Here is a 13,777-nt window from a genome sequence, read left to right on the forward strand (position 1 = left end):
AATCATTCATTTAGTGACTGTTCGAAGTTACAACAGCATTGAAAAGAGTGACCTGTGACCGTTTTTCATACTTATGACCGTTTCAGCAACCCCATGGTCATGCAATCAAAATTCAGATGCTTGGCAACTGGCCTGTCTTTTTGATGGTTGCGGTGTCGCAGGATCACGCGAACCCCTTTGGCGACGTTCTGACAAGCCAAGTCAACGGGCAAAGCGAGATTCACTTAACAACCGTGTGACTAATTTAACAACTGCAGTGATTCACTTAACGAACGGGGGCGAGAAAAGGTGTAAAATGGGGCAAAACTCACTTAACAACTGCCTCCCTTAGCAACATAAATTTGGGGCTCAAGTCTCAGTTGTAAATTGAGGACTACCTATGTTGCTCAAGCCTGTTAGTCAAGTAATCTTCGGTGCTAAATTGGCACTAGATCAGTGGTTCTCAACCTTTTTAATGCCGTGACCCCCAACCGGTCGTAAGTCAGGGACTACTCAACCGGTCGTAAGTCGAGGACTACTCAACTGGTGCAGCACCGTTTGCAGAATGGGACTTTGGGCGGGCTCAGCAGGGCAGAGACAGCCTGGACAATTCCTGTTGACTTTTGAAAGCCAATAGAATTAGACTCTATTCAAGAGAGTCTATTCTATTGGCTTTCGAAAGCCAATAGAAGAAAAGGGAGGAGCACAGCTAAGGAAAAGGGGGGGGGGAAATGGCGGACTGCGTTGTTTGGCGACCCCCGTGAAATGGTCGTTCGACCCACAGGTTGAGAACCACTGCGCTAGATAAAAGCCAACAGAATCCAAGAGGGGTGGGACTTGGAGCCTTTGCGAGAATGTATTGATTCTAGGCTGATGACTTGCTTAATTCCGCCCCCCCGGCTCTTCCTGCTCTTCTTCTACACAGGCATTTATGAAGATGGTGGGACGCTGTCAGTGCCTTGTTTTCGGGTGGGCAAAGCCCCTGACTTACTGGCCAGAGGCATAGGGAAGAAGTATCTCCTCCCTAAGTAAGTTTCTCGTGAGCGGAGAAGAGAGCGCTTTCCTGCTACAAAGAGAAGGGGGCTTTTTGTAGCACCACAACGGAAACTGCAATACAGGGAGGGATGGTGGTGGGGATCCAGTTCTCTCCTCTCCTCTCCTCTCCTTGACAGGCTCATCTTGACCTTCTGCCCAACGCCTACGGATGCCCCTTGGGATTTGGCACTGGCAGCCACCGAAGAGGTGGAGCTGTCAACAGTTGAAAGCCCCTGTGAGCTGAAGCAGCCTGAGCCTTCACCCTTCTCCTCCAAGAGGACGATGTATGAGACGGAGGAGGTGAGCTTTCTGGCTGCCCCATACATTGGGGGGCAGGAAGCAGCATGCTGGACAAGATGGCTTTGGCCCAGAGGCGCCAAAATTGGTGGCTACCAGATCTGAAAGCTTGAGAGAGAGCTCTGGCAAAAAGTATTCAATACAGACCGGTTTGTCAACATTGGTGGCTTTAAGATGGGTGGACTTCAACTCCCAGAATTCCTCAGCCAGCATCCTTTTAAGTGTGACGACTTCAGTTCCTAGGATGCTGGCTGGAGAATTCTGGGCGTTGAAGTTCATACATCTCAAAGTTAGCACAGTTGAGAAATACTGTAACAAAGGTTGGGCTCTAGTAAGAATGGTTTTAATTAAATTTTATTGGAAAGGAAATCCAAGTGAATTCTTGCTTGGGCCCTACTTACTTCTTGGAGAATAGTCCCACCTTCAAACCCCCCTCCCCCTCCCAAAGGTTGTGCCCCTTTGATTTAGCCCTTTTCCCAAGCTGCTTCGAGTACCTTTCCTCTTTATTTCTTTTTTTTTTTTATAAAGATTTTATTGGTTTTTTTCCCATCAACATATGTTCATTTTTCCAATCAACAAGTTGTCTGGAGTTTGCTATGCTAATACAGGTTCAATTCCTAATCCTTCATTCTTTCCTCTAACTAAGAATAAAATAGGTTCCCAATTTGATAGTAGTCTGTATCTTCTTTATCTTTCAACCTCATAGTTAATCTGTCCATCTCTGCACATTCCAATATTTTCCTGATTATTTCTTCTTCTGATGTCAATCCTTCATTCTTCCAGTATTGTGCAAAAATTATTCTCGCTGCTGTAGCGATGTGTAAGATTAGATGTAATTTCTGCTTACTAGTCTTTTCAGGCATAATATCTAGTTAAAAAAAGTTCAGGTTTAAAATCCACGTGTTCACCCAATATTTTTTCTAACCGCGTATGTATCTTTCTCCAATAGGCCTTTGCCTTGCCACCTGTCCACCAAATGTGGTTATTTCTTATCTTCTGTGGTGTCCTGGGTGCTCTCTGAGCTTGGTTGTTTTCTTGCAGACATTTTATTACCCAACAAAGCAACGTCATCAGTGCAAGAAGGGGCTGTTTAACAACACATGCCAACACTGTCAGGAGAAGCCATTCTAGATAAATAAAGATCAATTCCTACCCGTTTCTGGCACTGATGATGTTGCTTAGTTGGGTCATGAAACGTCTGCAAGAAAACAATCAACCTCAGAGAGCACCAAAGACCTCACGCTTCAGCCCTAAGCTACAAATATTCTGTTGGTAATCACCCTTTTCTCTTCAGATGGTCATCCCCGGAGACCGCGAGGAGATGGCCGAGTTCCAGAGCCAGACGCTGGCCGCCTCCCACTACACTCTAGAGCTGACCTTCCCTACTGTTCACATCTACTTGCCGAGCAAGAAGTTCTACGAAAGCATATACAACAGGTCAGAAGGCTTGGAGAACTTGGGATGGGTGTGGAGGACACATCTCTTCTTTTTTTTAAAAAAAAAAATAATTTTTTATTTTTCCAAACTCTCCCCCATGCATATACCGTGATATTTATCAGATGTTAACATACATTCTTTTTACATTCATATATAACAGTGGTTCTCAACCTTTTTAATGCCGCGACCCCCAACCGGTCGTAAGTTGAGGACTACTCAACCGGTCGTAAGTCGAGGACTACTCAACTAGTGCAGCACCGTTTGCAGAATGGGACTTTTGGCGGGCTCAGCAGGGCAGAGACAGCCTGGACAATTCCTATGGGCTTTTGAAAGCCAATAGAATTAGACTCTATTCAAGAGAGTCTATTCTATTGGCTTTCAAAAGCCAAGAGAATAAAAGGGAGTAGCACAGCTAAGGAAAAGGGGGGAAAAAATGGCGGACTGCGTTGTTTGGCGACCCCCGTGAAATGGTCGTTCGACCCCAAATGGGGTCCCGACCCACAGGTTGAGAACCGCTGATTTAGAGCCTTTGCATTCACTCTCTCTTTCTTTCACCCCCCAGGATCAATAATGACCTCCTGATGTGGGAGCCCTTCAGCCCGCCCCCGAGCCCCACGGATCCTCCAGGAGGGGCTGGATCAGCCTCCCCCTTTGCCTCTGATGGGCTCCCACCCGCCCACTGGGAGAACTTCCAGATGTGCAAGTCAGCCTTTAAGCTGGGTGAGAGACGTCATTTGGGGCAGGGGGAGAAGGAGAGCTGATGACTTAGGGGAGCCTTCTAGAGCAGGGCTTTTCAACCTTTTCACCCATTGTACCAGTTTTAGGATATGGCAACATCCGAGGACCACCAGTTGCCTAGCAAGGTGTCAAAAACTTGATGATAAAAAAAAAAGGAAAAAAGTGATAAAGTACAGGTAGTCCTCGACTTACAACAGTTGGCTTAGTGACTGTTCGAAGTTACAATGGCACTGAAAAAAGTGCCCCCAAGCCACAGCCGAGCGAGACACCTGCCTGCCCGCCTGGCGGTGCTCTTCCTCCTGTCCGAGGTTTTCATTGTTGTGAGTATTTCTGTTGAGGATTGGCAGTGGGGGTGGGGTGGGGGGTGTTTGGTTTTTATTCCCCCCGTCTGCTGGCTGGTTGCAGCAGGTTTTGGTCACTTCACATGACCCTGGGACACTGTGACCGTCATAAATATGAATCAGTTGTTAAGCATCTGAATGTAAATCACAAGACCCTGGAGATGCTGCAACATTCCAGCTGATCGGCGCTTCTTCTGGGCTCAGCGGAAGCACCAGGATCAGTGCCAAGCTCCAGCTGGACCCTGGCGCTGATCCTGGTGCTTCCGCTGAGCCCTGACAGCCCTGCAGCTCCAGCCGTCTCTCGCTTAGGCTTGTGTGGTGCTGCCACCGGTTCAGCTCATTCCCCTCTCCCGCTACCACTTTTCTAGGATGCTCGTGTACCACCTGCCAGGTGCCAATGTACCACAGGTGGTACCCGTACCACTGGTTGAAAAGCCCTGTTCTAGAGGAGGAGGGAGGGCTGCTTGCAACCCCCTTGCTATCTGATTGGCTGTGGTCTGGAGGGGAGCTGGATATGGAGGGTTGGCCGTCACTAGACAGAACCGGGGTGGAGAGCTGTAGTCCCTTAATGATTTGGGGACTTCAGCTCCCAAAATTCCTGAGCCAGGGAGCTATGGCCGCTTTATGACTTGTGGACTTCAACTCCCAGAATTCCAGAGCCAAGGAACTATTGGCCCCTTTATGCCTTGTGGACCATGCTGGCCCAGGAATTCTGGGAGCTGAAGTCCACAGGTCAATAAGGGGTCATAGCTCCCCTGGGATAGAAGAAGGTCATTCTCAGTTGCTTGTTCTTGCAGATTCGGACTCCGAGGACGACGATTCCCACTTCTACTCGGCGGACCAGATGGGTGCGCAGCAGAAAAGAGGGGAGCAGAGGAACCCCTTCCCGCTCAGCTGCATCTCGGTCGTGCTCCGGGTGGGCCAGGGACGCATTACGGCGCTCTGCAATGCCAAAGTGAGACACCGCAGTGGCTTCTTCAACTTTTGTAAAAAGTTGTGGGGATCCTTTGCAAAGAAGTCAAGTCACTTCTCCCCCAAATAGTCTCTGTTCTGCACCCTCTTTGCACGTGCTTGTGCAACCAGACCTCACTGTATGTCATTCCGCCCTCCCAGTCTGGCACATTGTTCTGAGGCAATTCATATGAGCACCCTGGGTTTGTGTGTTAGATCAGTGGTTCTCAACCTTTTTAATGCTGCGACCCCCAACTGGTCGTAAGTCGAGGTCTACCCAACCGGTCGTAAGTCGAGGACTACCCAACCGGTTGTAAGTCGAGGACTTTCCCTGCCCGGGAACGCCGCGCATGCGTGGTGCTGCCCACTGTGCCGGCCGAGGCGTAGCTGGCAAGCAGCAGAGATGGCGCAGGCCGACCACCGGCTGGGCCACCAGCTGGCCAGCCCAAGGGAGGTAAGGCACCCGCCAGGCCCCACGCGCGCCAGCAACTCTCCCTGCGCCCGCCGGCCTCCCACCTCCCACCCCTGGCCCTCTTTTCCTTACATTTTTAGTAGTTGCTCAGCAGGGAGGGGTGGAAACTTCCAGACAGCTTGCCTTCGCTGCAGACAACTTGCAGCACCGTTTCCAGAATGGGACCTTTGGCGGGCTCAGCAGGGCAGAGACAGCCTGGACAATTCCTATTGGCTTTGGAAAGCCAATAGAATTAGACTCTATTCAAGAGAGTCTATTCTATTGGCTTTCAAAAGGCAATAGAATAAAAGGGAGGAGCCCAGCTAAGGAAAAGGGGGAAAAAATGGTGGACTGCGTTGTTTGGCGACCCCCGTGAAATGATCGTTCGACCCCAAATGGGGTCCCAACCCACAGGTTGAGAACCACTGTGTTAGATGGCCGTACGCATTGTTGAAATGACATAATGAAACGGGGTCCTCGCCTCGCTCCCATAATCGAACCCCCAAATTCTGTTGCTAAGCAAGACATTTGTTAAGTGAGTTTTGCCCCATTTTATGATCTTTCTTGACACAGTTGTGAAGTGAATCACTGCAGTTGTTAAGCTAGTCACACGGTTGTTAGATGAATCTGGTTCCCCATTGACTTTGTTTGGCAGAAGATTGTAAAAGGGGATCATGTGACCCAGGACACTGCAACCGTCATAAATATGAACCAGTTGCCAAGTTTCTCAGTTTTACTCATGTGGACCCTGGGGATGCTGCAACGGTCGTGAGAAAAACAGTCACGAGTCTCTTTTTTCAGAGCCTTTGTAACTTTGAACGGTCACTAAACGAACTGTTGTAAATTAAGGACTGCCTCTAATGGTAGTAAGTATAAATAAGGGTCAGAAGTCACTTTTTCCAATGCCGTTGTAACTTTGAACGGTCACTAAATGGACTGTCGTAAGTGGAGGTAGTCCTTGACTTACGACTAGAATTTAGTGACCGTTCAGAGTTACAACAGACCCCCACAGGGTTACTTACAACCAAGTTCTGAAGTTCTGTTGGCTGTGCCCCCCCCCATGGCCATGTGACCCTATTACAGGCAGACACTTGGCAACCGGCCCAGTTTGCAGTCACATGATCACATTTTACAATGTTTTTTTCCCCAGTAAGTAAATTGCTGATATTTACTTCTGGTTCTCAGCAAAACTGGCCCAGAGGAAACAATGGGTTCGCTTAGTGACCAAGTTGTTCACTTAATGACTGCTCCAAAAAAGGTAATATAATGCGCAGGCACCCATAAATAAGTCGAGGAGTAGCTGTTTAAAATTAGCCACTTTTTTTTTTTTTTTAATCGTATTAACTTGTACCAAGAAACTCTAGCAGGCTTTCTTGCAGGAACTAGTTGCTCCCAACTCAAAGAGAAAGGAGGGTCGATATTTTAAATTTAAGTCCGCGTTTCCCCGAAAATAAGATTAGGTCTTGTATGAATTTTTGCTCCAAAAGGCACGTTAGGATTTGTTTTTCCGGTTGGGCCTTATTTTCAAGAAAATACTAAATGCGTCTGTGGCTGATGATATTAACAGGGTCTTATTTGGGGGGTAAGGCTGATATTACGAGGAGAGTTCTGAAAAATCATGCTAGAAGCAGTGTTTCTCAACCTTGACAATTTTAAGGCATGTGGACTTCAACTCCCAGAATTCCACAGCCTGCAAAAATAAGTTTTTGCAGCATGGCCGTGGCATCCAGAAGACCACATTTTAAGCCCTTTCAGCCTGGCATGTCTGTTGGGAAAGGAGCTTTTAAAAAAGAGTAGAAATTGTTCCCTTTTAGCAAAAATGTGACTGGATCCCCTTGAGAAAGAGGTGAGAATTATAACACTTTCTAAGCCAGATTCTTACTAGCTTACCGCACCCACCCCATTGCTGGCAATGGCAAAACCGCCCCGATAACGTTGCGCAACGTCACGTGACGTCGTGAGTTTGACATGTCTGGCTTAGATCTTTCCTGGTTCTCAGCTGCCTTCACTTAATCCAAGATTCAGTTCTTCCCTTCGTCTCTGCAGGACGAAGGAGGCAACAAGCTGGAAGCCGCTCACGGGGAACTCGTCCTGGATGTGGAGAATGGAAGCCTCTTCAGTGTTTCTCACTACAAAGGCTGTGAGGACATTGGCTACTTCTGCATCGAAGCCGAGAAGGTGGCACTTTATCACAAAGGTCGGGATCCAGCTGCGGTGCCAGCATGTGTGTATGTGGAGGCAACAGGTTCGGTTGAACTGTCCTGTAGAACAACTATTTAAGAGGGGCAGGCCTTCAATTCCCAGTAATCCCCAGCCAGCATGCGATTTCCTGCTGGCTTCCCCATTGATTTTGGCTGCCAAAACCAGCAAAAGGTTGCCTCGCCTAATTACCGTGGGAACTGGTTAATGACAGCAACTATGATTGCCACGATTGCCATCGTTAAGCGATGCAGTCCTGCTTTGTGAACACATTGCTTATGGATGGAAATTCTGATCCCAGTTTCTGTTGTGCATTGAGGACTGTGCATTTCCTGTGTGGGGAAACGCATCTGACATTTTTGTCCGACTGTACCCTTGTTGCTTCCTCTTCTGCTGATTTTTGGGGTGGGGGGTGGGGACAGAAAATCGGATTGGGAAGGGATGAAGACCACAGCCGGTTACGGACTCTCAGCGTGTTAATCCACGATGCTTTCTCTCTTCTCCCCCCTGCCCCCCCAGCTGTTGTGGAGGACTACCTTACAGCTGAGCACCTGGAGATTCCCAATTTCCTGCCCCCCGAAGGGCTACACCCCACCATCTACGCCTCCCAAGAGGGCTCCATCAACTGGCCTCTGGGGGCCAAGAAGGATGTTGTCAAGATGTTGTCTGTGGCCATCAAGATCAACCTGGATTTGGAGAAGAACATAAAGGTGACTTAGCTAATGGGGGTTGTTGCTGACTGCTGTGGTTCTCAACCTTCCTGAAGATGGATGAGTTGCCCAGAATTCCCCAGCCAGCAAGGCTGCTTCCCCCCTCCATGGTGATACAACTGTATTTTGAGCACTTGGCCAATGGTCTGCCTTTATGGCTGTTTGGACTATCTCATGGTCATGTGACTATGATTTAAAATGTTTTTGTCAGAGACCAGTTTCCACTTCCAGTTTCCTTCAAAAACTGCCCATAGCATGGGTTTGGTTAATGACCGTTGCAAAAATGTCATAAAATCAGGCATGGTTATGTGGGTGACTCATTTTATGACTGTCCTGGTTTACAACTGCAATTGCCAGCCTCAGTTACAATCATAGGTTGCAGACTATCTGCATTTCCATTTTTTTATTTCTTTTCACGGGCTTATTTCTTAAAATCGTCCTTAGAGCAATATTTATTTATTATTTAAATCCCAACTTATTTTTACAAATAATTCAAGGCAGTGAGCATATCCAACACACCTTCCTCCTCCAATTGTCCCCGCAACAACAATCCTGTGAGGTGGGCTGGGCTGAAAGGCAGTGATTGGCCCAAAGTCAGCCAGCCGCTTTCGTACCTAGAACTCAGCATCTCCTGGTGATTGGCCCACAGTCATCCAGCCAGCTTTCATGGCTAAGGTGGGACTAGAATTCTCTGTCTCCTGGTGATTCGCCCAGAGTCACCCAACTGGCTTTCATATGTAAATCAGAATTAGAACTCACAGTCTCCTGGTGATTCGCCCAAAGTCACCTAGCTGGCTTTCGTGGCTAAGATGGGACTAGAACTGTCCATCTTCTGGTGATTGGCCTAAAGCACGGGCGTCAAACTCACAACGTCACGTGTCGTGACGTATCGGGACTTTTTTCCCATTGCCGGCAATGGGGTGGGCGTGGTTTTGGCGTGACGCATCTGGCCCGTGGCCCAGCAGTTTCACACCCCTGGCCTAAAGTCACCCGGCTGGCTTTTATACGTAAGTCAGGGCTAGAACTCACCACCTCCTTGTGACTGGCTCAAAGTCACACCGTTGGCTTTTGGGCCTAACGCAGGACTAGAACTCACCACCTCCTGCTTTTCTAGCTCGGTGCCTTCCCCACTTAGAGCAAACTGGCTCTCCCACAAACCATTTATTTATTTATTTATTTATTTGTTTATGAGACTTATATACCGCTTTAAGTGCAAGCACTCTCTAAGCGGTGTACACCAGTAAGCAATGTGTATATATATATATATATATATATTTACATTGCCCCCAACAATCTGGGTCCTCATTTTACCTACCCCGGAAGGATGGAAGGCTGAGTCAACCTTGAGCCGGTGAGATTTGAACCGCTGACCTGCTGAACATAGTCAGCTAAAGTGGCCTGCAGTACTGCACTCGAACTGCTGCGCCACCTTGGCTCTTATTTATGCAAGGCCCAGGCCCATTTTAACACTTCTCAGTCCCAGAAGACTGAAACCGGCTTCCGTAGACCCAGCAAGATCTCCTGAATCCTACCTTGGGAAGAGGTGATCCCTGAGCAAGATCTCTCTCGAGTCCTGGGCCAGGGAAGGCCCAGCGCCCGGTGAGAAAAAGCATTCAGACGGTGACCTGCATTTTCCTTCCGAATTGCAGGAGTTCCTGGTGACGCTGCGCCTTGAGGGCGCCACCATACGGCACCGCATGGCGCTGGCCCACCAGAGCTGGTACTCGCAGGTGAGGCCGGATCCCCCAGAGAAGGTTGGCTGCTTTCAGGTTAGAGGTGCAGCTGGGGAAGAGCGGGGGGTCCGAGCAGCCCCTGGGAGCAGCCCCTTTCTCTGTCCTCTCTTAGACTGGCCTGAGCTTAATTCCCGGGCACTGGAGAGCCAGCAGGGCTCCGGGGTTCTGGGTTCACGTCTCACGGCCGTGTCTCCTTCTGCCAGTTGATCGACTTCCTGGATGTCCTGGACGACCCCATCCTGGGCTTCGTGCCCCCCGCCATCATCACCGTTTTGCACACCCACCTCTTCAACTGTGCCATGGATTACAGGTGCCGATATTGGAAGTTGGGTTTGTTTGAGCTGGCCATCGGCTGTTTCATTCAGTCCCACCTGGGGAAAGAGGCTGGAGCTGTCTGGTTGTGTTCCCACAACACTTTAAACCAGTGGTTTTCAACCCGTGGGTCGGGACCCCGTTTGGGGTCGAACGACCATTTCACGGGGGTCGCCAAACAACGCAGTCCGCCATTTTTTCCCCTTTTCCTTAGCTGTGCTACTCCCTTTTATTCTATTGGCTTTTGAAAGCCAATAGAATAGACTCTCTTGAATAGAGTCTAGTTCTATTGGCTTTCCAAAGCCAATAGGAATTGTCCAGGCTGTCTCTGCCCTGCTGAGCCCGCCAAAAGTCCCAATCTGCAAACGGTGCTGCACCAGTTGAGTAGTCCTTGACTTACGACCGGTTGAGTAGTCCTCGACTTAACGACTGGTTGGGGGTCGGGGCATTAAAAAGGTTGAGAACCACTGTTTTAAACCCCGGTTAAACAAAGAGCAGAGAACCTACACCAAAGGCCCCACCCTCCTGGCTATGTATGGTTAACAGCCCAGATGGCTTGCTTTCCATGTCCTCCAATTAGATGCAAAATGGGTGATTTTAAAGTGGTTTTTTTTTCAATTGTTTTTAATGTTTTTACTGTTTGAAAGTGTTTTTAGGGTTTTCACTGTGATATCTGTTTTTGAATTGTGAGCCGCCCTGAGTCCTTTGCTGAGATGGACGGCCACAGAAATAAAATAAATCAAACATCCTGTTCTCCACTGGAGAAACTAACTATAGCTAGTCCTTGACTTACAACCATTCATTTAATGACTGAGGTTACAACGGCCCTGAAAGAAGTGACCTATGACCCTTTCCCACATTTACGACCGTTGCAGCATCCTCAGGGGTCACCTGATCAAAATTTGGGCACTTGGCAATTGATTCATACTTACGACGGTCGCAGTGTCTCCTGGGGTCACGTGATCCCCCTTTTGTGACTTTTTGACAAGCAATGTCAGTGGGGGAAGCTAGATTCACTTAACAACCATGTTGTTCACTTAATAACTGCAACGATTCACTTAGCAGGGAAGGTCATAAAATGGGTCAAAACTCACTTAGCAGTTGTCTTGCTTCACAACGGAAATGTTGGGCACAATTGTCGTAAATCGAGGACTACCTGTATTGGTCTGGCTCCTATCAAGTGCCAAGAGAAAAAGACTGGGCTTTTCCCAGTGGAAAATGGGTCCCCAGTGATTCAGATGTCAGTTCAGACGGTGGTGTTGTGAGGATCCAGCTATTATGGATAGATGCACGGGTGGCGCTACAGCAGTGATTCTCAACCTTTCTAATGCCGTGACCCCATAATACAGTTCCCCATGTTGTGGTGACCCCCAAGTGGGTGTGGCCACCAATAAGAGGGAGTAGGACAGCTAGGGAAAAGGGAAAAAAATGGCGGACAGCATGGTTTGGTGACCCCCGTGAAATGGTCATTCGACCCCAAATGGGGTCCCGACCCACAGGTTGAGAACCACTGCGCTATAGGATCATATGGGATTGTCTGAGATGGTCTAGGACAGTGATGGCGAACCTTTTAGAGACCGAGTGCCCAAACTGCAACCCAAAACCCACTTATGCATCGTCGAGTGCCAGGTGGGTGTGGCCCATTGGGTGGGCATGGCTGTGGTGGTAACGGCAGACTGGGTGGGACTAAAAAGTTCAATCAATCAATTCCAACTTTGCAAGATCTTTTTTTTTTCCCGCAAGAAGTTGAAATTGACTGATTGAACCTTTTTTGTTTTTTGCACATGGCGGCAGAGGCCTAAAGCGAAAAGGTTTTATAAAGCCCAGCTGAAGGCTTAGGACTGGGGCGACGGCGCGCGTGCCCACAGAGATGGCTCTGAGTGCCACCTCTGGCACCCGTGCCATAGGTTCGCCACCACTGGTCTAGGAGGTCCCCCTGCTTGAGCTGGGGGCTGGACTAGAAGACCTCCAAGGTCCCTTCCAGCTCTATTCTATTCTGTCAGCTGACTCAGAATGAGGAGAACCCAACCAGGCTAAGGAGAGATGTCCTGGTTTATATAGATAGCCCTCGACTTCCCCGCAGTAGGGACCAGAATTCTGGTCATTGCGGTCGTAAGTTAAGATGCCACTTAAATGGATCTGATTTTTCAACCAGCCGTTAAGCGGATCTCATGGTGGGCAGTCTATCCCAAATGGGCATTTTTTGACTGTAAGTTGAGGGACTACCTGTATTATGGTTTCATTCCAGCCTCTTTCCACCCACCACTGGAGTTTTGGGGTGACCGATAGTGAGGGGGGTGCTGGGCCGTGACCTCCCCATCTCCGCAGTTTCTCAATCTTTGGAACTTGAAGAGGTGTGGACTTCAACTCCTAGCTCAGAATTCTGGGAGTTGAAGTCCACACCTCTTCAAATTCCAAAGATTGAGACACGTTGCAGCAAGGTTGACCTCCATCTTCTCCTTCACAGGCCTCTCTATTTACCCCTCCGGGTTCTCATCATGGCAGAGACCTTCACCCTTTCCAGCAACATCATTGTGGACACCTCGGTCTTCCTCCTCCGGTGGGTTCTGGGGCTGGAGCCCTCCAAATCTCTGGGGGAGAGGGGAACATATGGGCCTCCAGGAAGCCATGCCTGGAAAAACTCCTGCAGAGAGGGAGATTTTTATCCAGGGAGCCATTTGCACCTTTCCGCCCCCTTTGTGGAGAAGTTCAACCTCTGCTTCCATGCCAGGAAAGGTGCATTGGATCCAGAATGGGTGCGCCTGTTGTACCTGTCGGCGTGCTGCACCTGTTGGATTCTGCAGTTATTTCCTTTCCCCCGAGACTTGAGAGATTTATCTTAACTTCCCTTGTTGGATTCTCAACACTCGCCCTGCAAGAGATGGGTGTCGAACAGATTTAACGGATAAATAAAAAGACAGGCGGTGCTCAGCTTAACAACGGTTCATTTAGCGACCATTTCCTTTTAGCAAAAATGTGTTTTGATCTCCTTGAGAAAGAAATGACACTTTCTAAGCCAGATTCTTAATAACCTACAGCCAGTCCTCAACGTATAAGAGCATTGAGCATTCAAAGTTAACAATGACACTGAAAAAAGGGACTTATGGCTGTTTTTCATACTTATGACTGTTGCAGCACTCCCAGGGTCATGTGATCAAAATTCAGACGCTTGGTAGCTGGTTCATATTTATGACGGTCACAGTGTCCCGGGGTCAGGCGATCCCCTTTTACGACCTGACAAGCAAGTCAAGAGGAAAGCCAGATTCACTTTACAATTGTGTTGCTAACTTAACAACTGCAGTGATTCGCTTAACAACTGTGGCAAGGAAGGTCGTAAAATGGGGCAAAACTCACTGAACAACTTGTCTCGCTTAACAAAAAAAACCAGAAGTTTTGGGCTCAATTGTGGTTGTAAGTCAAAGTAAACCTATTTTATTGTAAGGGTAAACTAAGAGAATCTTACAGATCTGAATATATAAACTTCCCACTGTCACTTTTTTTTATATAAAAGGTTTTATTGGTTTTTTTCCATTTTTTACAAAAGCTTAGGACACAACGTGATGGTCAGAGTGTCAAATCATTCAAGAACAAAAT

At 48.3% G+C, this 13,777-nt stretch overlaps 1 protein-coding gene across 1 annotated transcript in view; it reads left to right on the forward strand.

The window, feature by feature from the left end:
- ATG2A (autophagy related 2A) overlaps window positions 1–13,777 on the forward strand; it is an 80,117-nt gene that overhangs the window by 36,575 nt on the left and 29,765 nt on the right. The window contains 10 exon segments of the mRNA XM_039358450.1: window positions 905–1,007; window positions 1,152–1,314; window positions 2,606–2,748; window positions 3,311–3,468; window positions 4,625–4,782; window positions 7,276–7,426; window positions 7,948–8,138; window positions 9,788–9,868; window positions 10,075–10,181; window positions 12,651–12,743. Coding sequence (XP_039214384.1) covers window positions 905–1,007; window positions 1,152–1,314; window positions 2,606–2,748; window positions 3,311–3,468; window positions 4,625–4,782; window positions 7,276–7,426; window positions 7,948–8,138; window positions 9,788–9,868; window positions 10,075–10,181; window positions 12,651–12,743 — 1,348 coding nt within the window.

Source organism: Crotalus tigris, unplaced genomic scaffold (assembly GCF_016545835.1).
Source record: "Crotalus tigris isolate CLP2741 ecotype Arizona unplaced genomic scaffold, ASM1654583v1 scf7180000019021.11574027:1482141, whole genome shotgun sequence".
In the NCBI taxonomy this organism is placed as follows: Eukaryota; Metazoa; Chordata; class Lepidosauria; order Squamata; family Viperidae; genus Crotalus; species Crotalus tigris.